Genomic DNA, 25,446 nt, shown 5'->3' with positions numbered 1-25,446 from the left:
CCCCCCCCCCCCCACACACACCGCCTTCTTGCTTTCTACTCTAATTTTTGAGGTATGGTCTTTCACTGAGCCTAGGGCTCACAGTGTTTGATACGCTGGCTGGCTAGCAAGTCCCTGGGATCTGCCTGCCTCTGCTTCTCCAGGGCAGAAGTTACAAGTGTGCACCGCTTTGCCAACTGTTGCCACCTGTTGGGTGAGTTTTGGCAAGATGAACTCAGGTCTTCATGCTTCCAGAGAAGTCACTTTACCCACCGAGCCATCTCTCCAGAAGTTTCCTACTTTAATGTAGACTTTAGGCACTGATGGCCTGAGTTCCTAAACTGCCAATGTGCCCGTAATTTTTGAATAAGGATTAGTCTTTGGGGGAAAAAGGAATCTTTGGAATCAGAGAGAGAGAGAGAGAGAGAGAGAGAGAGAGAGAGAGAGAGAGAGAGAGAGAGATTATCCAGTAGGTAATGTATTTGAAGATCAAAGCCTAGTTAGTCTCTGAGCTTTTAGTAAGCCCTGTAGCCATTAATTATGATAGCCACTTGCTATATCAGCTATCCTAAACCTGTATGGATTAAAAAGAAAAAGTCTTGATTTAGATCAGGATTCTGTTGGCGTTTCTGGCCTTGTACAGACTTGGCTGATCGTTTATACAAAGGTGGCAAGATGTTTGCTGGCTTGTGACTGGTTGGTATTGGGTGGCCCTGCTTAGTCAGGTGCTTGGCTCTGAGAAAGAAGGGGATGAGTACAACCTGCAGTTGGCGATCCAGCCAAACTCTGCCGCTCTCGGACATCAGCCTTCTCGGCGAGTGTTTTCTGCGTGCACACCACTAACTTGTCAAGTTCTTATTTCCACCCCTGTTTCTCAGAGACAGGACGCTTTGGTAGTCACGTCTGGGTTCTGAGCGGACAGGACAAAGAAGTTAAATAAGCACATAGCCGCAACTCTGTCTTCACCTGGCCAGCCTTCACTAGGCACCGTGTGTGTGCTGGCTGCCTCTTGAAGACCTTTGTTGCATGATGTCCCGAGGTAAAGATTTTTAAAATTCGACGAATACTGACGCATTATAGTGCGTCAGACAGCCTGTCTTAACTTTCTAAATTTTGGAAGTAATATGAAAGACTACAAGTGAGTTTTAAATCATGTTTATTACTTTCTGTAAGGTTTGGGGGTGGTCTTCACTTTCACAGGCCTTTATGAAGTAGATTTGTAGCTAACTAGTAACTAGTGGGAAGGTCGGAAATTGACCTCCTCTTCCAGCCTGTATAGAGAATGTAATGTTTTTCTAAATCAGGGAAGGAAAATTTCTAGTCTTTGTCCTGTTTTTTTTTTTTCTTCTATTTTTAGCTTCAAGGTACTAGCAGAAAAAAAAAATAGAGAGTTAGAAAATGAAACGCTTGCTTGTGCATGTTTTCTGCCTTTATCTTCTCTTCCCATTTCTGCCTTTCTTTTTTCGGACCTACTTAAATGAATAGCAAGTAATCATGGCCACTTCTCCCTTAAGTTCTGAGGAAGTCGTAATTAAGACTTTATTAAGAATTGAAATGCCACAACACAGTGAGTTTGCATGCGTGATGTGATGGGAAGCCAACCCCCTCCTCTGGGACACACAAGAACTAAATTCTAACTGTGACCTTATTAATGAGTCACTGGTGACCTTGGAGAAAGCAGCTTCCTTTTCGCTCAGACACCTGACCTTGAGCATTGTGCTCTTTCTATTGGCGCGTGTGTCTTTCTGGAATTCGGGAGGAGAGAACGCGGCATACATATAAATTTCTTGAAGAAAAGGACTCTATAATGTTGTTTCTTATGGCATTTAATGCTACTGAGTTATTAACTATAAGGCTGGTCACCCAGTAACCTTCAGGTTTGAAGCAGGGGTTCATCGTGTGGGGAGGAGGTCAGGCGGGACTCAGCAGGAAGGAGGCTTTTAAATCAGAACGACGAAGATGAGTTAAGTACATAGAGTAAGTGCGCAGGCCAGGAGCCAGAGTACAGGGTGCTGACCTCTCATTTGGGTTGGTAAAGTGGAGCACACCTCAGAGGCTCCTAGTTCTCAGCTGCATTAAGGAATTCTATTTCAAGTTCATTTTGAAGGAAAAGTCTGTAGTTGAACACTCCTTGGCTCCTCATGCTGTGATGTCAGATGCACAGGCATGGCCTCTCCTGGTGAAGGCTCCTGGGAGGAAGCTCAGGACAGCTTTGATGGAGTTCTCCCGGTGGGGTGGGAGCGCTGTGCCTCTAGGAAGCCTTCATTGGAATCATCACACGTGCTGTGTGCAAAACTATAAAGCACACACGCAGAGTTTCTCTCAGGACCTTGTTGGGGGGTTGTAGTCTACATTGGGATCAGTGCTTTGGCACCCCGGGGAACCTAATGGTTGACCCCAGGGGAGTTTAAAGTGAGGGGCTCGCCAGAGTACATTGGAGTAGGCCTTTCTGTTCACCACATTTAAATGGAACCTCTGTGCCCTGTGTTGCATGTGGATGGAGCAAGGGAGTGGGGAGGTGGGAGGTATTTGGCCGGATGCCTGAAAGATGTACAGGTAATTCTAAATCTAAACCTGCAAAGGGGTGTCAGGTAGCTTGCTTCCATACTGAACGGAAATACAGATCGTTAAGTCCCTCGTTAGCTGTTTGATGTAAGTGAAGTATGAAGGGAAATTTGGTTGGGCACCGTTTGGCGAGTGACTGAGTGAGCATCAGATAGTTTGTCTTGTGAGCGTGCCACGCCGTTTCCTGTGCCATCTTACACAGTGGTCGACGATTTGGTAGGAGCATTAGGACAATATAAAAATGATTTCTTATCTTTTTTTTTTTTTAACTTTTAGGAATCCATAGTTCAGGGGTGGTGGTGGAGAACCTCTCATGGAAACAGGATTAACAGGTCTGCCACTGAAAGGGAACCTCATGCCACACTGGGCAGCGCTGTCCTGTTGTTACTTACAGGGCTGCTTGTCTTCCTTGAGCCCCTGTCATCTGTAGCTATTGTCTGGGGAGAAGCCCAGTGTCTAACTGTAACATAGGCTTCTGTCTTGTCGAAACGACAGTACTGCTGTATCACAGCATGTGGAAGTTAGCCGGGTAGATATAAGAACCAAAAGCATTGAGTTGATTAAAATACACATCTTATATTTACAAATTTAGAGGAACATTTTAAATAGTCTTTAATTGCTTCTGTGAACGTTGTTATAGGAGAAAATCAATTATTAAGGAAAGTTGGTTTTCTTCTTCATGTGACATTTTCGTAAGCTCTTTGAGAATTTCCTATAATATGTTTGGGTCACACTCATTTCCAACCCCCCAGATCAACCTTTACCGGCTCCCAACTTCATTTTTAAAATACTCCACTAAGTTCAATTATGCTGCAAAGGCTTATGTATGGGTATGGGGCCACCAACTGGAAAACGGTCTACTCATAAAGGGCCACACTCGTAAGAAAGCTCTCCTTGCCTGCCCAGAAACCATCAACTGCCAGTAGCTCCTCAGGAAGTGGTAGGGACTTGTGGGCCTTTCCTTGTTCCATCCTGGAAAATCAACCGGCTTGGTGGGGTGGACAACCACAGCCGGAGGGCTGGTTCCTGAGTCCCTTGAGCTATTCTCCTGGCAGTGCCGGGAAGGAGGAGGACCGCCCCAGCACCCGCCTGGGAGCAGACTTTACCTGGTCTCCCGGGTCTCGTTCTCGCCACGCTCCCACTCCGATGCACCTGTCTCCGCTGACAGCAGTTTTACGGGAGGCTTTACTCGTTGCAAGAAAATGCAACGAATTCCTGTGGTTACTAAATAGAACAGCCAGGCATGGCGTAACTGATGGTATTTTGTGAGGATCAATAAACTTGCACCTTTCTGCAGGTCTCATCACAACCACGTCGAGGAAGCTGGACCGGGAACAGCAGGATGAGCACATACTCGAGGTAAGCCTTCCTTTATTTCTAATTACTTCTGAAGCATCCACCTCCTAGCCACCCTGAGAGCTCTGACTTCCGGCCTTCATAGCTGCTCATATTTAATAATGAATACCACACACGCACACACACACACCTCAAACATCCTCAGAATAAACAGACTCTGCCATCAGAACCTTTCTGAATTTCATACGTTACTACATGGCAGTCCTCACACACATTTACAAGTACATTGGCAAACAGTGCCATTTGAATCTCATTTTTGTTTACGGAAGTGGTATTCTTCTCTGTACGTCCCATAGATTTCTTTTTCCTCAGATATGCCTTTAAGACAGGCTCATATTTAGAGATCCAGTTGAACCGTTTAAACTGTGTTTTGTTTATTTCCGGATGGTTTTATTCTTAAATCACTGCATTAGCCATGCAGTTTTGCACTCAGGTTTTGTTTATAACCTAAAGACATTTTCTAAAAATATCCACAGTAAAAATGGGTGGAAAACAAACATCGCCTCTTCTGAAATGTTCTGGTTAATTTAAGATGTTTCTGCACTTATTTCTTTACTTCGTGATGGCTGGGGGCCAGTCGTTAGCAGAATGAGGGTGGCGGGGTGGGGGGATTTGAAGGAGACAGGTAGACGGTAACACGGAGACCAATGGGGCAGCCAACAAAGGCCACCGTCGGAGGTTGGGTGTAGCAGAGCGAGCCAGGCCTGGGGACCAGGTGCTTTTGTTATCTGTGAGCTGACCGTGTGAGAAGTGGCAGCTATGTCCTCGCCACTGTCCGGGTCCCCATCTCTTTGCCGTGAAGCCAGGAGAGTTTGGCTCACCTTGAGAGGCAGTGGGATGAACCCTGGTGTCATATGAGCTGTAGCTCTTTCTGCAAACACTACCTCACCTCGGGAATGGCTCCTCTTGTTATCTTCCTAAAGGCTTCCTTACTTTCGAAACCCAGGTTACTGTTACAGACAACGGCACGCCCCCCAGATCCACCACTGCAGGGGTCATCGTGAAAATCCTTGATGAAAATGACAACAAGCCCCAGTTCCTGCAGAAGTTCTACAAAATCAGGCTCCCGGAGCGAGAGAAAGCGGACGGGGAAAGAAATGCCAAGCGAGAACCCCTGTACCGCGTCATAGCTGCGGATAAGGACGAAGGGCCTAATGCCGAGCTGTCCTACAGCATCGAGGAAGGGAACGAGCATGGCAGGTTTTCCATCGAACCCAAAACGGGAGTGGTTTCATCCAAAAAGTTCTCTGCGGCTGGAGAATACGACATTCTTTCAGTGAGTTGGATTTCTCTCTTGCCTTTCTGGGAACATAAGCCGTGTAGTTCTTTCTCTCTGTTGAGAAAGTGACAGGCGGAGTTTGGAAAGTGCGGGTTGATTTTCTTTGTCAGCTCCCACTCCAGTGACTGTGGCCATGCAGCAATTATTCTTGTCGCCAGGCATCGAGCATACGCTGTGTTCTGATACAAGTCCGGAGTACCTGAAATAGACAAACGCATCTAGACTTGGGCTAGGAGACGTAGCTTGCGATTGCTGCTTTCATCCCGTCTGGTCCTGTTTTTTTAGATTAAGGTAGTTGACAACGGTCGCCCTCAGAAGTCATCCACCACCAGACTCCATATCGAGTGGATCTCCAAACCCAAGCCGTCGCTGGAGCCCATCTCATTTGAAGAGTCGGTTTTTACATTTACGGTGATGGAAAGTGACCCGGTGGCTCACATGATTGGGATGCTCTCGGTTGAGCCTCCGGGCGTACCTCTGTGGTTTGACATCATCGGTAAGCATTGCTCACAGCTCTTGTCAGCCTTGCGTGGGTCGCACTGAGAACCTGACAGGGTTTTCTGATGATTCCTCACTTGAGAATGTTACTACGGGGAAAGAGCTATAGGTGAAGAGTTTTCTTAAACTACAGTGGTTTGACAGCAGCAGCAGCAGCAGAAGAAAAATCTTACAACATACATTAAAATTACCTAACGTAAGAACTCCTGGGTGTGTAGAGATGGCTCAATAGAGCACCAGCTGCTCATCTAGGGACCAGAGTTTATTTCCAGCGCCCTCATGGCAGCTTATAACCCTCTATAACTCCACTTCCAGGGGCTCTGATGCCCTCTTCCGGCCTCTACGGTCACTGCACACATGTGGAAAACCATCCACACACATACAAACTTAAAAAGAACAAACATAAAATAGGTATTCGAAAACCATTTAGTCAGTTAACATTTTTGCAAAAACTTACTTGAGCGGGGGCGGCGGGGGGGGGGCATACACAGGGAGTTTCAGGAACCTAAACGTGTTGGACCAGGTCCATATCTATATCATACACATGCCATGTTATTAGTCGTGATTATATGAAATTTAAAGCGACTGCGGTAGCTTCTCATTTTTACATCTTTTTCCAGGAAGCTTCGCCCTCCTAAAAAATACACATGCTTAAGTTAGCATTTTTGCTATTTGATGAACTCACACTTAGAATATTCGATTTGCTTTTTTAAAAGATCATATGAGAACTTTACAGTGCATGCGATCCCCTGCCCTCTCCACCCCCTTTTAGACAAACTCAGTCCCCGAACTTGACAAACGAGCGCTCTGCTACTGCACTACGCACCTACCCTTGTTTTTGCCTTTTAATTTCGAGACAGGATTTTATTAAGTTGCTCAGGGTGGCTTCAAATTTGTCACCCTTTCTGTCTCGGCCTCCAGAGTAGCCACAATCATAGGTGTGGGCTTTGATGCCTAGCCTTAGGCCTTTAAAAAGTTCTTTTCACCACAATTTTTGCTTTTTGGTTTTGAGAGGGGGTTTCTCTATGTAGCCCTGGCTATTCTAGAACTCCCTCTGTAGACCACACTAGCCTCAAACTCAGAGATCAGCCTGCCTCGGTCTCCCAAGTGCAGGGATTAAAGGCTTACGCCACCACCATGGGCTCTCCAGAAGATTTTAATTAAAAGGCTGCTTTATGAATCAAAAGTATGTTTGTTTGCAACCACCATCTCCACTTGGGACACACCCACTTCTTCCTTTCACCTCATAGCCAGGTTGCCTCTTGCCTCCCAGTGTGTAAAATGTTCTCTCTGCAGCCATGGCTGCTGTTCTTGAGAGGGGAAAGTGAGGAGTGCCATCACTAACCGTAATCACGATGTTTTCTTTCTCTTCACTTCCCTCACGTTTCCAGATTAACCAGCTTCTGTTGTACAGTTATCAGACTTGCTTTTAATTCCTTACTCTTGGGGACCGGTTTGATTGACTGTTCTTCTTCTGTGCTTGCTTTCCACGCTTGCTTGCTTCCTTTGGCTGTGTCAGGAGACACGCTTGCTAGAGACGTCTTTTACATCTTTCAGATGGCGTGTGACCTGAACTGTACAGCAGAAGGTATCTGCTGAGATCACATAATTTGCCACGTGATTATGAGATCAAAAATCAAAGCATGGATTTTGTGTTCAGAGTCGGATCTCCCCCCCCCCCATCCCAGTTCTTTACATAGTGTATATGCATGGCCACCCATTCCCAGTCACAAACGTGTTGACTCTTAATTGTCCCTGCATCAGTAGTTTCAGGTTTGAGACAGATGACTCTGTGTGTGTGTCTGTCTGTCTGTCTGTGTCTGTGTGTGTCTGCCTGTCTGTTTTGTTTGGGGTAGATTTAGCCTATAATTTAAGTATGACATTAAGCCTTATTTTTTTTTTCATTCCATTTCTTTTCTATTTGTATGAGTGTCTCAACCTCCATGGGTTTGAAGAGAGTTTAATAGAATGTAACTGGGGGATAGATATCTGGATAGTAAATAGGACCGGCAGACTTGCTTCTGAAAAGTAGTTTTAAGGAGTCCGTAATAGATCTGATTCAAATTAAATGTAACTGTTTCTTTCAGAGCTCACATTTGTTTTTAAGCTATTACTACTGAGCGTAGTATATTCAAAATAAAACAACTCTTTTTTTTTCAGTAATAAAAACTATTTTCAGTGAGGTTTTCATAATCATGCACAAATTTTTATAATACCTGCAAAATCCGAAGTAATTGACAGGTAGGGTTAGCAGGGCTGTTTGCTTGTGGACTTGCTTTCTTCTCAGTTCTTGACCTTTCCTTACCATTAAGGTCCAGTGTTGTGTAAAAGCACTCTGAAGAGCTAGCCATTCTTTCCTATGTTTGGAAATCCTAGTCCTTTCAGTTCACTTTGATCATTGTGTTATTAAACGTCTGTTTTCATGGCCATTGAGTATCAGAAAGCTATAAAACACATGGCAGATTTGTTTTTTAAACAAATAAATATTTGTTTAAAATAAATATTTAAACAAATAAAGATTGTGTGATTTGCTCTAGCACCTCTGTTTGTCCGAATTTCAACTAGGTGGCAACTATGACAGTCACTTCGATGTCGACAAGGGCTCCGGCACGATCATTGTTGCCAAACCCCTCGATGCAGAGCAGAAATCCAACTATAACCTCACAGTGGAGGCGACAGACGGAACCTCCACCATCCTCACCCAGGTAAGTGAACGCTGGCGATGCCTCTGTCAGGACTGAGAAAACGCCCTGCCGTCAGGATGCGCAGACAGCACAGGCAGTTGTGTGTTGGTGTAGTTTACACACATACACACCAGGAGTCCTTACTCGGGGACAGAAACCGCAGATCCTGAGTGCGGTTGTGCCTTCTGTGCCTTCTGCTGAACAGTCTCATGAAAATGTCAAGAGGAGACTTGACCCCATCGCGCAGTCTTAGCACTTCCCCTCACAGGCTTAGTCCAATGCTTCCTTCAAGCCGTGGTGCTGGAGTTTTCCCACAGGATGAGCTATAGCTATACACATCATTTTCTTGAAGCTCTTAATAGCTTAAACTGCTGGCAGGTTGGTTCCCTTCCTTCCTCCTTCTTCCCCTTCTTCCTTCCTGTTCTTTTCATTCAAACTAAACCCAGGTTTGTGTAAAAAAATATCTCGTGAGTGAGATTTGACCAACAATTCTTTTGCACTATTATTTTTTGTTATCTGACCGTCCGTGGCTGGCTAGATTTCTGGTTTTCAAACTTTAATGTTAAAACCCTGTAAATGAATTGAATTTTAATTGAATTCTATTTTTTAAGTGAATTCTCTGATGATGCTTAGTAGTGGCTGTCCAAAGTGATGTTCCTGGATGACTAGTAACTGGGTTTTAGCAGGAAGCCTGCCTGTCTGCCTGTCCTTCTTAACCCCCTTTCTCCCTCCCTCCCTCTATCAATTTTATTAGACCACATGTTTCTTTAGAAGGAAAAGTGTGGCAACAGGATTCAAATCCCGAAGCTAAAAGGCTTGTGTGTTACTTAACTATCCCTAAGGAAGCTGAAGCTTAGAGAAGAGACGGAGATGCTTCTGAAGTTTTCTGTCTTTAGATTATGCTCTCCGAAACCGTAAATGAGACAGGTCATCCCCTCTGTCATTTAGTTGCATTCGCGATTGCAAATTACACTTCTGGGATGTAGTTTCAGTTAATAAATGACTAGATAATTTAAGGGTAGCTATAAAAATATTTTAGTCCTTTCTCCCGGTGCCTGTGATTTTAAAGTCCGTGAGACTGGCCGCACGTGCTGTATGTGGTTGACGCTGTGGGGATTGTCTCGAGTGGCCGTGGGGAAGGTGCAGTGCCCTGCTGCAGTTTCTCTCGCCGCGCATCTCATTGGAGTAACAAGCAGCACGCGTGGATTTTTCTCTCTTTGGAAACGAGCCCCCGATGCCGAACTGCAGAGCGCAAGAGTGAGAATTAAAGCTTCAGACATTATAGTAAGATTAAGCAGTGTCCCTGTGCACGGTCGCCTTCGTGTGAGTAACTGGAAATGTAGCCAGAGGGATTCGGGAAGCCGTGGAAGTGGCCCTCTGTAGCAGCCGTTCTCGTGACTACAGCCGTGCACCCACATGGTGTTTTTACCTCGTCAGGAGGTAATTGGTAATGCATCTCTTCCCTGCAAAACTGCGTCTTCGGAATGGTTGGGTGCTCGGTCTGCAATTTTGATGTACATTGCTAAAATTCCTCTTAAAATTCAGGGCAGGTGTTTTTGGTTCTGTAACTTACTGCGGCACCTGTGTGGAGAGGCCTGGCAGTGTCCCAAGGGATCACCGGCACAGGGAGGGTCTCGGAATTCAAGACAATGTGACAGAGCCCAGGCTGACCTGTGATGGTGGGGACAAAGCGAGCAGGCAGTCATTAGGTTTAGGTTTCCGTCTGGGACTGTGTGCAAGGAGATAGAGATCTGGGATGGAGGGGATTGGGTCCTGTGAAGAGGCCCACGGGCACCTGAGCTACACCGATATGGCCTGGAACAATGGACAGATGCAGGTTTGTTTGTGGAAATCAAGAACCCACGTAACAGCTTTGTGCATTCAGGTCGGTCGGCCAGGTACCGGATGTGGGAGGGACTGGGTGATGGTTCGGTCAGGCCCTATGCTCTCTTTGCAGAGTAGAGCAGGGAGGAGGCAGGGTGGATGCCAAGGTTCCACACATAAAACTTTATCCTTCCAGTCAGGATGTTCCTCGGCACCAGGTTGAATCGTTTTCCTTTCTCTCCTTTGTGTCTCCAGGTAACTTACAAATTGAGCTGCTTTTTGTTTGTTTGCTTGCTTACTTGTTTTGTAAGACAGGCTGGTGTGGTTGTACTGAAGCAGTTTCATTCCCATTTTCTTGCATTTCCCCTGGAACACGATTGTTGCATTCTGGGAAGGCAGCCTGGTTGGAGACTTGTCTACACCTCTCGCTCTTGCGCAGAAACAAACCTCAGACTCACTCTATTTCTATTGCCTCTGCTGGAAAGAAAGGGGAGTGGGTAGTGCTAGCCACCTTCCCGGTTCTTCTGAGGGTCAGGGGAGAGGGCAGAGGACTCGCTCTGCATGCTCTTACAGCCTCTCCTCAGGACATGTTCCTGTGACATAGATGTCACCCAGCATCCCTGTGCAGGCTCCTGAAACATCTCTTGCTTTCTGTCTCTGGTCCCTGAGACTCTGGGGCCGCTTAACTGAGAAGAGGAGGTGGATTGCCTTTCTTCTGCTGGAAGGGTGTGAAGTATATAAGATAGCGAATTCTCCATTTTTAGCTTGGGAGTTCAGGCGGTGCAGGTTCAATTCCATCTTCTTCCTGATCCTCTGTTTCTTCAGGTCCAAGTCTTTCCGGTCTCTTAAAGATAGGTAGGCATTCTCAACTTCGACCTTCCTGGCCAATCATCTTCTTCTCAATTTCTTCTCAGTATTCCTTACTTTGGAGAGCCCCCCACCCACCTCTGGATTTTCAAAACCTCACCTTATGACGTGCTAGCAGCTTTTAGGCTTCGGAGGAATATGACATGGCCCCTGGAGACGGGAGCCACCATTGCACCCTTGCTCTTCGCCTTTAGACCTTGTGGGTGAGAGCTGGCCCAGTGCTCGGCAAGAGCGTGTCTCGTGAGCTGCCTTGTCAAAATGGGTCACCCGTTCTTTTTAGCTGAACCCAGGACAGCATCAGACTCCTGCCTAGTTTGCACTTCGTGGTCAAGTTTTAAACTTGTAAATCGACCAGGATTTGATTTATAGAAGAACGGCCATTTGCAGCTGCGCCTCCTGGGTCCTCTTTTATCTTTAAAAGCGAGCCATCAGTAGACTCAAATGGTTACATACTTTCCACATAAAACCTTCTTTTGTGGTTTGGTAAATGGATTTAGGATTCACATAGAATTGAGCGTGAAAATGCATCTGTTGACACTGTGGTCTTTTTGGGAATACGGTTACAGTCTCAGGAAAATCCCATCTTCATGTGGGTGCAGCCGCGTGGTCTACAGTTACCTGGCATCACTAGAACTTTGGCCCCCTTGTTCCTCTTAAATTAACAAACCCTTGTGTTCTGTAGAAGCTAGTGAAACTTGGCTTTCTTGTTCATAAACTATAAGTAAGCCATATTCTATGATTGATACTGAGTTTTACTATGCTGTCCATCTAAATCACTTCATTTTAAAAATTAATCATCTGTCAAGGTAAATATTTTTTGTTTCTAATTATGACTAAGTTTTTTTTGACATCTTCCTTTTTGCTCTAAAACTTTAATTTTATGTCACTATCTTTGACAAGAGTTTTCTGTTCAACCTACTTAATTGCCTTTAGGAAAGACACATTTGCCACTTAGGGATTTTGAAGCCACGGAACTGTAATTTAAGAGCGTATTTTGGCAGCAGTGGGGTTCTAACTCTCGGCTCACGTATGCTAGGAAGTTCCCAATCATTGAAGTACATCCTCAGTGATTTCTAGCTGTTTCTTTTGTATTAAAATCTTATGAGGGACTTGGAGTCGCAGGGTTTAGAATGAGAAATTTAGGTAACATTGCCACCCCTCTCACTGGCCTGAATCTAACATAGGAAATGGGTATACTGGCAAAGTAAATTGATACCTCTCCTGAACCGTCTCCAGAGGTCTCTTGTAGAGACCTATGGCAAGTTAGCCAGCATTTCATAAGGAATTCTCAGCTGTGTCCAGAATCCTATTTCCATAGTTATTGTTCAATATTACGTAAATAATATACCAAAGATAAGAATCTTTAGAAGGTTTCTTTGATTCTAGACTGTTGTTGCTTTTATTTCTCCTATTCACATTTAATTTGGTTCAACAGCATTTTTCAGTTAATTATGAGTGTATCTTTATCCAAGTCCTTTTGTCGCTCATTCCAGGTGCTTATCAAAGTCATAGATACAAATGACCACCGCCCTCAGTTTTCTACATCAAAATATGAAGTCACTGTTCCCGAAGACACAGAGCCAGACACGGAGATTCTGCAGGTCAGCGCGGTGGATAAGGATGAGAAAAACAAACTGATCTACACCCTACAGAGCAGCATAGACCCCGTGAGTCTCAAGAAATTCCGCCTGGATCCTGCCACCGGCGCTCTCTACACTTCGGAAAAGCTCGATCATGAAGCCATCCACCGGCACGTGCTCACGGTCATGGTACGGCCACGCCCTTTTTGACCCGAAGGTTTCCTGTAATGGGGAGGGATGGCGATACCTTTTTATTTTTAGTCCACAGGAAAGAAGCAGCCCAGGAGAATAACAGCGTGTTGATTCTTTCAGGTACGGGATCAGGATGTTTCTGTGAAACGCAACTTTGCCAGGATCGTTGTTAATGTCAGCGACATGAATGACCACGCCCCGTGGTTCACCAGCTCCTCCTACGAAGGCCGAGTGTACGAGTCGGCTGCTGTGGGCTCGGTGGTGCTGCAGGTTACAGCTCTGGACAAAGACAAAGGGAGAAATGCTGAAGTGCTCTACTCCATCGAATCAGGTATTTGTTGAAGCAATGGAGTCTTGTCTTTCTGTTTGAAAAGTGTATCTTCCGCTTTCTAAAATTACTTCTAGGTATTGAAGCATTTCTGTGTACCACTGCAAACATGTTTTAAATTTTTAACTTAAAAAAAAAAAACCCGCCAAGGAACAAAGATAAAAGCCTAATAAGTTTGAGTGTCAAGAATTCTGGAGATTACCAGTATTAACATAAATTAAGACTGATATATCCTGCGGGGGCAGGGAAATGTTATTTTCTAATTCCGTTTTCCCGGAATTATTTTAGGCAGTCATTTTAGGCTCTGAACCCAGTCAGGAAAATGCTGGCTTAGAAATTCAACATTTTAATGAGAATATTTTCTCTGGCTCCGAGTAAGAAATGCCACGACAGCGTGAAGACTCTCCCGTCTTGGCTCAAAAAGGGGCACCCTGCTTCCTACGCCTTGCAGACTCGCCCCACAGTCCATCCCCACCTACCATTAGCAGTTAAATGACATGCATAGGACCGAGTTGTTGAACCAGGCCTTAGGGTGGTTGGTTCTGGAGAGAGAAGTCTTTGGAAGGGGTCTCTGGCATTGGCTAGAGGTAGCACAGTGGTGGCCTGAGCCAGGAAGGGTAAACCGAGCCCGAGCCTAGGAATTCCAGAATAAAATCAGGAAAGAGCCCCCCAGTTGAGGGTCATCGGTGCCGTCACAGCAGTAGAACAGGTGCTGGCTGTTCTTTTTCCGCTGCTGCTCACTCATCCCGGGGACCGAGGCAGCGCCATTTGTGTGCCAAGTACTGTGTGAGAGGTCTCCATGCTGTGTTTATTAGGTGGGGCTTTCCATCGGCCTCACGTGGGTGAGGCGAGAAAGGCTCTCCTTGGAGCACATGCTCACACAGCTAGGAGTTCCTAGCCCTGCTCACTCCAGTCAGTGATGCGTGTGGAGAAGGCACCTCAGTTTCCTACAGTCCTCACTGTTGAAGTTGAAGAAATAAAGCCAATTTCATTCTTTGTAATGAATTTAGGGTATTTTAATCTAATTTTTTTAAGTGCATAGCTCTCTTTACTTATACATGGTGTCTTCTAGGCATCGAATCCATAGAGCTTGTAGATTATCTATAGATCACAGACACTAAATAAATCTGAGTATATACAGAGTGATTTTGACACAAATACCTCCTGGTGTGCTTATGCGCCGATCAAACTATTTTTATTTCCTTACGTGTTTGAAAACTCACTTGTTTCCTCTTAAAAAAAAAACTGGATTGACTTCGTTATTCCCAAATAAGATTTTATGATTAGAATGTTAAAATGCACGGTAGTGGAGTTAGTGCCTTGGATAGACATAAAGAAATTTTCCCCCCACTGCTTGAGAAATTTAGCAATTAGGAAAACAGCGCATTCCATCCGTGCATGCCTGAACCCTCAGTGAAGTGACTTTGTCGCGGGCAAACCGACTGGGTTGGTGGAGGAGAAAATGCTCATTTTTTTCCCCTTTGCTTTCACATAATTCTCAACAACTGGGTGTCTAAACTGTGATTGCTGGTGCCCGAGTGAAGGCTTGCGCATTCTTGGAGTGTTTGTGATGACTGATGGCCTTAGTAATTTGGTATCCTAAGAATGGAACTCTGTCTCTCCCCAGAGAATAGACGAGACACCAGTGGGCTGTTCCCACTGGTGCAGCAGGGTTTCAGGACAGCTTTCATCGTGTAGCATTAGACTGAAAAATTAAAACAAAACACAAAACCTCTCATAGGAAGCTACTACTGTGAGAACGCAGTAGCATTACCATGTGCCCGTGTCTGTAGATACACAACACCTGCTGGAATAGAAGGAACTGTAAAATGTTCACACTGCCTTTCATTGAACACTTGGTTCATAATCAGCTGCTTTTAACTTATATCTGATTACACCTAATAAAGTTCGGAATTCTGGTTCTGGTTTTAAATTTTACTCGTAATACTGCGTAAGTTTAATTAAGAGAAATTTATTGAGCAAAAGATTTAGTCTGATTTGGAGTCCTCAGGGAAAGGAGTTTAATGAAAAGTATTTCCATTTGCAACTGGTTTACCTACCAGAGACACATAAGCGCTCTACTCTGGGCTGGAAGGTGTTGGCTTGTTGAAAAAGTAGATATGTTAGCGCTGTACTCTGGGCTGGAAGGTGATGGTGTGTCGAAAAGTAGATAGAGCATTACTTTACTCCTTTTCTCACCCCTGGGGAGAGGTAACACTTGGTGAAAGTATTAATTGATTAGGATTGGTTTGGTTCCTCAAACTTATATCATAATTGCCACTGAAACTTGGTAGAGGGTCCCACACCGTCAGCAAGTGCTTACTGAACACAGGCTGTATCTGTTGTCTCTCTTTTGTACTCTATAGGAAATAGTCATGGCTTAAGGGTGACACTGGCTTGTTAGTACAGATCGTTTTCCTTCTGAAATGCAGAGATGAATTTAAAGTTGTACTGCTCCAGCTAATGCAAGCGAGTCAACCCCACCCTAGTACAAGCTTCTGCTCGCCTCATTTTCATCAGCAGCGAGCAGACATGTATTCCAGGGCTTGGGGAGTGCACCTGCTACCTGACAGTCTGCAGCCTTCTTCTGTACATCTGATGCTTTGTGCCTCAGTACATACACACGTGAGATCCAAAGACCGAGTCTCTGGCTGGGCTTCTGGTGTGACAAGCTCAGGGTCCTCTGAATCCAACGCTGGGGTCTCCCAGATAATGAAAAATAGTTTTGAATTTTACACAGCAAAATTCTTGATAAATAGCAAGAATGTTCTACAAGCTATAAAGAAAATGGAGAAGCTTGGTGTGACAGCATATGCCTTTAACTGCAGCCCTTGGGAGGCTGAGGCAGGATTATAAATAAGAGGCCAACCTGAGATACATAGTGTGTGGGGTTTTTTTTGTTTTTTTGTTTTTTTTTTTTTTTTGGTTTTTCGAGACAGGGTTTCTCTGTGGTTTTGGAGCCTGTCCTGGAACTAGCTCTTGTAGACCAGGCTGGTCTCGAACTCACAGAGATCCGCCTGCCTCTGCCTCCCAAGTGCTGGGATTAAAGGCGTGCGCCACCACCATCCGGCCAGTGTGTTCTTGATGAGTCTGAACTGCACAAAAACAAAAGACAAACCAAAAATAAATGAGTGGGAAGAAAGAAAATACTTAAAATGAAAAACTATAATAAAGAATAAAAGTAGTCATACCGGACAGGCAAGTCAAAGAAGGCCTTCAGGCAGGGCCATTCAGTTAAAGTCTGAGTGAACGTGTAAATAGGTGAACGGAGAAATTGTAAGAATAGCTAGGGAAGGCCACATTGGGAGACAACATGGTCAGTATACAGGCCCGAGATAAGAGAAGAGCAGAGGATGCTAGGAACACAGTCACGCATCATAACACTGTCCATCTCTGCCACATCAAAAACGTTGATTCATGTCTTCATTTTGAGGCCTTGGACCTATGAAACTTGACTGGCAAATAAGATTTCACTGTGGAAAATAGGACAAATACATGCAAATGAAGGGATATAAATGTTATCAAATGGGCTGTTTTCCAAAGCAGGCATAAGAAAGACTCGGGGTTTCGGTTGAGGTAGGGGGATAAATTCAGTTGCCCAAACTGTGAGCAGGTGCACCTGTTAGGCTAGGCAGTCACCACAGGTTTGCAAGATGAGAGTAATGGGCGGGAAGAACAAGAAAGGATCTCTGAGTTTTGATGTTTGCCTAAGACACAGTGACAACCTGGGATCATGGATGTTCCTAAATACAGACAGACCGGAAATCAGTGTCTGAGCAGCCTGGCAGAGGCCCGGGCCAAGGTTCAGCCCAGACCTTAAGGGTCTGGAGGAGCCTGGGCTTCCGCCCTGTTTTCAGACCGAGGCATCGCCTTGGGGCTTAGACCCAGAGCCAGGCCAGCTTAATGAAAACCAGGCTACGTCTGGCCTCAGAAAAAAAATGTCGTGGATTTTTGGAAAATGTATTTAATGAAGGAAATGAACACTGCAGAGCAAGTGCTTGTGTTTACTGTGCAGAAAGAAGTGCTCGTTAGTTAATCCTCTGGTTTGCAGATCACGCTAAGTCATTCTGCTGTGAAGGGTGTGCTGGTGTCAAACCCAGAAGGAAGAGGAGTGTGAGAAAATGGCAAGTGAACGTAGCTTTGCCATGCAGTGTGCATTTGGGAAGAATGGAGTCAGTGCTGGGGCTGATTTCTAGATGCTTATTTATAAGACAGAAAAGGTCTGGGAAGGATTCACAGAGGGGTAGAACCCAAAGATACCCTCTTACACACGTACACACACACACACACACACACACACACACACACACACACAGTGCCTCAGCTCCGTCAAGAACATCTAGAGAACGACTGGTCTCTTTAGAACTGCCATTGCTATGGGAAGGTTTGGACTTGAGGAAATACTAACTCTGCGTAGGACAGGCTGCAGACGTCCAAAGAAACGCCAGTACAACCATCTGTCCTAGCAGTTTGCTTCTCGGCTGCATAAGCACTGTTGATGTTTTGAAGCAAACAACTCCTCACTGCGGAGGCTCTGGTGTGCCGCGTAAACTGTTTTTGTCTCTTGGCCGCTCTCATCCACGAAGTAGTAGCACTTCCTCCCTTCGGGTTGCGACAGCCAAACTGTCAGATGTCTCCCTGGAAGCAAAATCCCGCCTACTCGAGAGGCGCCCACTAGTAGATCAGTCAATGTGGAAAAGGTTAAGGAGGGAATATTGTTGAAATCCTCAAAACTTGACAGCTAGGGCAGGCTACAGAAAATTGCTTCTCGGTTCCCTAACTACCTACAAGGCTTTCCTCAAGCGCAGTGCAAGTTTTCTCGGTGAATTAAAACTCTTTCTTGTAAGCGGTGAACACTGAGGACTTGATGCACCCTGCAGGATTTCAGGACACTGTTGGAAACTGCTTAGCCGTGCAAGTGGAGAGCCGTGTGTTTCTACAACACATTTTTCAGTTCAGCAGAGAGAGTTTTGGCTTTAGGTACAGAACAGTATTTTTTTCTTTTTCTTGCTTTTCATATTTGACAGCCAAAATTCTGAACAGTTTAAAGGAGTAAAAATGAAATAAGTGGAAGGTTTCATCCAATTGTTGATATTCCCTGCTTTCCTATTTAATTCAGGATGTAAGTTTTTTAAATATCTCTTTTTCTGTTTCTCTGCTCTTTCTGTCGCCTTTGGGTTTTTCTCTAATAGATGCTTTCCTTTTTTTTTTTTTTCTTGTCCTTCCAGGAAACATTGGAAATTCTTTCACAATCGACCCCATCTTGGGCTCTATAAAAACTGCCAGAGAATTAGACCGAAGTAACCAAGTAGAGTATGATTTAATAGTAAAAGCTACAGATCGAGGCAATCCCCCAATGAACGAAATGACCGCTGTGCACATCGCCGTCACCGTCGCTGATAACGCCTCCCCAAAGTTCACGTCCAAAGAGTACTCCGTGGAGATCAGCGAAGCCGTCAGCGTTGGCACTTTTGTCGGGATGGTCTCTGCTCACAGCCAGTCGTCGGTGATGTATGAAATCAAAGATGGAAACGTAGGCGATGCCTTTGATATTAATCCCCATTCCGGAAGCATCGTCACTCAGAAAGCCTTGGATTTCGAAACTCTGCCCATTTATACTTTGACCGTACAAGGGACCAACATGGCTGGTTTGTCCACCAACACCACTGTTGTTGTGCATTTGCAGGACGAGAACGACAACCCACCAGTGTTTGCCCAGGCAGAATATTCAGGATTCGTTAGCGAATCCGCTTCGGTCAACACTGTGGTTCTGACAGATAGGAATGTTCCGCTGGTGATTCGAGCCACGGATGCCGACCGGGAGTCCAATGCTCTGCTCGTGTATCAAATCGTTGAGCCGTCCGTGCACAGCTCTTTCACCATCGATGCCACCACTGGCGCTATCCACACCGTGCTGAGTCTGGACTATGAGGAAACACGCGCTTTCCACTTCACTGTGCAAGTGCACGACATGGGGACTCCGCGTCTGTCTGCCGAGCATGCAGCCAATGTGACGATTCATGTCATTGACATCAACGACTGCCCTCCCGTCTTCTCTCAATCGCTGTATGAAGCCTCTCTTCTGTTGCCAACATACAAAGGAGTGAACGTCATCACCGTGAACGCCACTGATGCCGACTCCAGGGCGTTCTCACAGTTAATGTACTCCATCACCGAAGGCAACATTGGGGAGAAGTTCTCAATGGACTACAAGACGGGCACGATAACAATACAAAACACGACTCAGTTACGAAGCCGCTACGAGCTAACCGTGCGAGCCTCTGACGGCAGGTTTACCAGCACGACCTCTGTGAAGATCAACGTGAGAGAAAGCAAAGAGAGCCCACTCAAGTTCACCCAAGACGTCTACTCTGCCGTCGTGAAGGAGAACACCACGGAAACCAAGACGCTCGCTGTCATTACTGCCAAGGGGAACCCGATCAACGAGCCTCTGTTTCATCACATCCTCAACCCGGACCGCAGGTTCAAGATCAGCCACACGTCAGGCGTGCTGTCCACCACCGGCATACCGTTTGACCGCGAGCAGCAGGAAGCGTTTGATGTGGTCGTAGAAGTGACCAGAGAACGTGAGCCGTCAGCAGTGGCCCACGTCGTGGTGAAAGTCACCATAGAAGACCAAAATGACAATGCGCCTGTGTTTGTCAACCTCCCCTACTACGCTGTCGTGAAGGTGGATGCCGAGGTGGGCCACGTCATTCGCTACGTCACAGCCATTGACAGAGACAGCGGCCGAAATGGGGAGGTCCACTACTACCTCAAGGAGCATCACGAGCACTTCCAGATTGGGCCCTCCGGTGACATTTCTCTGAAGAAACAGTTTGAGCCCGACACCTTGAATAAGGAGTATCTTGTGACAGTGGTTGCCAAGGACGGAGGGAGCCCAGCTTTCTCTGCCGAAGTTCTAGTTCCCATAACTGTCATGAACAAAGCCATGCCTGTGTTTGAAAAGGCTTTCTACAGCGCCGAGATTCCAGAGAACATCCAGGTGCACAGTCCCGTGGTCCACGTCCAAGCCAACAGCCCAGAAGGGTTGAAAGTGTTCTACAGCATCACAGACGGAGACCCTTTCGATCAGTTTACTATTAACTTCAACACTGGGGTAATAAATGTCATAGCACCGCTGGATTTCGAGTCCCACCCAGCCTACAAACTGAGCATACGGGCAACCGACTCCCTGACGGGCGCTCACGCCGAAGTCTTCGTTGACATCATAGTGGAGGACATCAATGATAACCCTCCCGTGTTCGTGCAGCAGTCTTACACCACAACCCTGTCGGAAGCCTCTGTCATCGGAACACCCGTCCTTCAAGTGAGAGCCACGGACTCGGATTCAGAACCAAACAGAGGGATTTCCTACCAGATGTTTGGAAATCATAGCAAAAGTCATGATCACTTTCACATAGACGGCAGCACGGGGCTCATTTCACTCGTGAGACCTTTGGACTACGAACAGTCCCAGCAGCACAAGGTTTATGTAAGGGCTGTGGATGGAGGGATGCCCCCACTGAGCAGTGATGTCATCGTCACCGTGGATGTCACCGACCTCAATGATAATCCACCCCTGTTTGAACAACAGATTTATGAAGCCAGAATTAGCGAGCACGCAGCTCATGGGCATTTTGTGATGTGTGTAAAAGCCTGCGATGCCGACAGCTCGGACCTAGACAAGTTAGAGTATTCCATCCTGTCCGGCAATGATCATAAAAGCTTTGTCATCGGTGGCGAAACGGGGATTATAACGCTGTCAAACCTGCGCCGGCACACCTTGAAGCCGTTCTACAGTCTCAATGTGTCTGTGTCTGATGGGGTTTTTCGAAGTTCCGCTCAGGTTCACGTAACTGTGATGGGAGGCAATTTGCACAGTCCCGTTTTCCTTCAGAACGAATACGAGGTGGAACTGGCCGAAAATGCCCCCTTGCATACTCTGGTGGTCCAGGTGAAGGCGACGGATAGGGACTCTGGCATTTACAATCACATAACTTACCATCTCGTGAATGACTTTGCAAAAGACAGATTTTACGTGAATGACAGAGGACAGATATTCACTCTGGAAAAGCTCGACCGAGAGACCCCAGCAGAAAAAATAATCTCCATCCGTTTAATGGCAAAGGACGCTGGAGGGAAAGTGGCGTTCTGCACCGTAAATGTCATTCTTACAGATGACAATGATAATGCCCCGCAGTTCCGCTCAACCAAGTACGAAGTGAACATTGGATCCAGCGCCGCCAAAGGAACGTCGGTCGTTAAAGTCTTTGCGAGTGATGCCGATGAAGGCTCTAATGCTGACGTCACCTACACCATCGAGGCGGACTCTGAAAGTGTGAAGGAGAATTTGGAAATCAACAAGCTGACCGGCTTAATTACAACAAAGGAAAGTTTAATTGGTTTGGAGAATGAATTCTTCACTTTCTTCGTTAGAGCTGTGGATAACGGGTCTCCGCCCAGAGAATCCGTTGTGCCTGTCTATGTCCGGATACTTCCACCGGAAACGCAGCTTCCACGGTTTTCAGAGCCCTTTTATACCTACGACATTTCAGAAGACATACCCATTGGAACAGAAATTGACCTCATCCGGGTAGAACATAGCAGGGCTGTTCTCTACACTCTGGTCAAAGGCAATACTCCCGAGAGTAATAAAGACGAGTTCTTTGTGATTGACAGGCAGACCGGGAGGCTGAAGCTAGAGAAGAGTCTTGACCACGAGACCACTAAGTGGTTTCAGTTTTCTGTCCTGGCCAGGTGTACTGTTGATGACGCTGAGGTGGTGGCTTCTGTCGACGTTAGTATCCAGGTGAAAGATGTCAATGATCACAGCCCAGTTTTGGAGTCCAACCCTTATGAAGCATTTGTTGTCGAGAACCTGCCCGGGGGGAGTAGGGTCATCCAGGTCAGGGCATCTGACCTAGACTCGGGAGCCAATGGCCAGGTCATGTACAGCCTCGATCCATCCCAAGGTGCAGACATCCTCGAGTCCTTTGCCATTAACATGGAAACGGGCTGGATTACAACCCTGAAGGAGCTCGACCACGAAGAGAGAGCCAGCTACCAGATTAAAGTGGTCGCGTCGGATCATGGCGAGAAGGTTCAGCTGTCCTCCACAGCCATCGTGGATGTTACTGTCACCGATGTCAACGACAGCCCGCCCCGGTTCACGGCTGAGATTTACAAAGGGACTGTGAGTGAGGACGACCCTCCAGGTGGCGTGATTGCCATCCTGAGCACCACCGATGCCGACTCTGAGGAGATTAACAGACAAGTGACCTACTTTATAACAGGTAAACCGCTCCCGACCAATGTGCAGTGGGCAGGGACCCCGTGTTATATGGGGTATGCTAGGTATGGATTGATGGATTTGCAGAGTTGGTGTGCTTTCAGTCATGCGTGTCCAACATGAGGAGAAATAACACGCAAGCTGAACTTAGGCCTTTCAGCAGAGCTTTTTCAGCCAAGACTCCTATGACTTATTTTGTTAAACTTAACAGTTAGTATTTAATAAATAACATCTAAAGGAAAAGTATAGGTTTATTACAAGCTATTTGATAAACTTTAATCTCATATTTGAATAGAAATGGCACTGCTCTATTATTATAAAGGGAAAAGCTAATATGTAGTAGTATGTATAGCGCACACCTGTAATCCCAGCTCAAAGGAAGCTGAGGGAGGAGGGTTCTTTATGAGAGGCCAGCCTGGGCTGTAGCCGAGACTACATAGTGAGTTCAGTCCATCTTAGGATACAAAACCAGAGCAACAAAAACAGAAAAGTTTCGACTTTAATTATACTTTGAACGGTCTTAATTCCCTTTAAGCCGTAATGTCATCATTTTTTTTGGGGGGGGGGGTATAGTTTCTTTTATCTCGTGGTTACTTAATTCACTTTCTAGCCCAACAGTTTTGGCCATCCTCTTCCTCTCTTGATTTACTAGGAGGGGATGCTTTGGGGCAATTTGCTGTCGAAAATATACAAAATGAATGGAAGGTCTACGTGAAGAAACCCCTGGACAGGGAGCAAAAGGACAGTTACCTTCTGACCATCACAGCAACCGACGGCACCTTCTCTTCCAAAGCCAGGGTTGAAGTGAAAGTTCTTGACGCCAACGACAACAGCCCGGTGTGTGAGAAGGTAAGCGTGCTTCCCTCGGGACGGTGCGTCAGCTGTGGGAGCCTCTGTCCCTCTTCCCATAGGACAGCCTGTAGTTCACGTGTGTTTTGTGCTGTAGCTACTTATTGTTGAGGTGGAGGAGAGGCAGGTGCACAGAACTTGAGAAACTCTCAAGACCGCTCGGCATGCTAAGTTGGTCGAGAACTTTTTTCTGAAATACTGTCAAACGCGGGCCTCTTATTCCAGTTATTCTAGTGTCTGACTCTTAAGAATGCTCTCTAAACTTTTTGTAGTGGTAATCTCTTCCTTTGAGGATACAGTTGTTTGGGGGAGGGGGGAAACATCTGGCCAGCAGCTTTTCCTGCACAGCCCAGGTGTGCTTCAGCAGACCATTTTGAGGCAGTGGGGCTGTTCACACCAGAGAAACCAAGAGGTCAGTAGAATGACCTGCTACTGCTGGGGATCCAATTTTACTGGGGCCGTGGAGCCGTAGCAGGAGCCATCGCTGGAGCTGAGCCGTGAAAAGCCGCCCAGCTGCAGAGCTGGGGTAGAAACGGAAAGCCTTGCAGTATGAAGAGTGAAGGCAGCAGGGTGGAGGATGGGGGGTGGGGGATACCAACTTCATTTGCCAGCAGTGCAGAAGATCCAGGCATAGGGGCACACACCTGGTATCCCAGCACGTTTGGTTGAGATAGGAGAATTGCCACAAGTTCTCAGAGGAGTAAACAAAATTCATCATCAGAAGGAATGCACTGTTAATTCCAACATATATTTGTATTTCTGGATGACCGTATTTGATGACAGTGACTGGCTGTGTATCTGCTTTTTTAGAGTACGTACATATCTATATCTATCTATCCATCTATCTATATATATATATTATATATATATACATACACACATATATAAAACATTTTTCTCTATTCATATTTTCTGCATATTATACCACTCTGCCTTGGGTAATAATATAATTGGGAACCCAACCACTTATAATAATCACTGTTACAAAATACTCAGTTTTGTGAACCATAAAATATATTTCCCTGTATTAAGCTCTTCCTAAGAAGTGATTCAGCAGCAGCATAATCTCTTTCCCTCGTGTTCTATTTATGGTGTGACTAACGTGATAATTGGAAGTGGAACCAAGTGTCCAACTGTGTGAAAGAGGAAACCAGGCGTCCACCAATGTGCCTGGCCGTTACCTAGCCCCAGTTTCCCCCCATCCCCGGAAGACCATTTCCAACTATAGTTATTCAGTTCTCTGGGATGAATGGTTGGTTGTGCATTGTAAATCCCCGTGCTTCAGACTAAGTAAATATAATGTAACGGCTATGTGCTTCCTCGAGTTTTTAGAGAAATCCGGGCTACCGCTTCACATTCTCGCATAAGCATTTGAGTTAAGAATGAAACTGTTGGGAAACACATCATATTCTGTATCCTGTGGATTAAATGTCAGGCCAGACTCGCGGATACGGGGCTGGTGCCTGTTACAAGGCTCTTCCTTGTTTTCACATCTGTTTTCGGAGAGTGATCATTTTTAAAAAGCTCTTCGGGCGTTAGCTTCGGTCGTTTCCCACGTCTTCCGCGGCCAAATGAAATGATTTCTTTTCCGTCGTTCCCTTGGCTCGGTTTGAATGCTTCTGTTATAACGGTGTTGTTTAACGTCTTGTAGACTTTATATTCTGACACCATTCCTGAAGACGCCCTTCCTGGGAAACTGGTCGTGCAGGTCTCTGCCACAGATGCAGATATCCGGTCCAACGCGGAGATTACTTATACTTTATTTGGTTCAGGTGCAGAAAAGTTCAGACTAAATCCAGACACAGGTAAGCATGGAGTTCGGGACTAATTTAATTTGTATTTCCTGTATGTAGGTGACATGAGATCATGTGCCAGACTGGAAATTGCATTTTTTTTTTCCCCTTTTAAAATTCATTCTGATGCAGTGGAAATGACATCTAAACCCGAAAGGAACTTAAAGTATAAAGATTGGAATGAGGTAAAAATAAGTAGCCATAGCGTCAGCTACTTGAACTAAGGACTTTAGGATTTACAAGTTATTCAGTTTCTCAGAGAAAGCTCAGAGTGTATCTTAAAGTTTCTGATTTACTTATATAATATAGTGTGTTTCTTAAATTTGTGGACCTCGGTTTATAATTGGCATTTTCTGTGAT

The 25,446-nt window shown here is 45.7% G+C and overlaps 1 protein-coding gene across 7 annotated transcripts in view; it reads left to right on the top strand.

Annotated features, from left to right (window-relative positions):
• The window catches only part of Fat1 (FAT atypical cadherin 1), a 115,474-nt gene that overhangs the window by 68,292 nt on the left and 21,736 nt on the right, over positions 1 to 25,446 (top strand). For all 7 annotated transcript variants that reach the window (XM_050147217.1, XM_050147221.1, XM_050147214.1 and 4 more), the window contains 9 exons: positions 3,842 to 3,903; positions 4,847 to 5,176; positions 5,465 to 5,675; positions 8,243 to 8,382; positions 12,546 to 12,821; positions 12,945 to 13,155; positions 18,381 to 22,448; positions 23,097 to 23,293; positions 24,945 to 25,098. In XM_050147217.1, coding sequence (XP_050003174.1) covers positions 3,842 to 3,903; positions 4,847 to 5,176; positions 5,465 to 5,675; positions 8,243 to 8,382; positions 12,546 to 12,821; positions 12,945 to 13,155; positions 18,381 to 22,448; positions 23,097 to 23,293; positions 24,945 to 25,098 — 5,649 coding nt within the window. The remainder of the gene's footprint in view (positions 1 to 3,841; positions 3,904 to 4,846; positions 5,177 to 5,464; positions 5,676 to 8,242; positions 8,383 to 12,545; positions 12,822 to 12,944; positions 13,156 to 18,380; positions 22,449 to 23,096; positions 23,294 to 24,944; positions 25,099 to 25,446) is intronic.

Source organism: Alexandromys fortis, unplaced genomic scaffold (assembly GCF_014885135.2).
Source record: "Alexandromys fortis isolate MF-2015 unplaced genomic scaffold, M_Fortis_MF-2015_v1.1 scaffold_32, whole genome shotgun sequence".
In the NCBI taxonomy this organism is placed as follows: domain Eukaryota; kingdom Metazoa; phylum Chordata; class Mammalia; order Rodentia; family Cricetidae; genus Alexandromys; species Alexandromys fortis.
The sequence above is the reverse complement of the archived record's forward strand: the minus strand, read 5'-3'. Positions and strand labels throughout refer to the sequence as shown.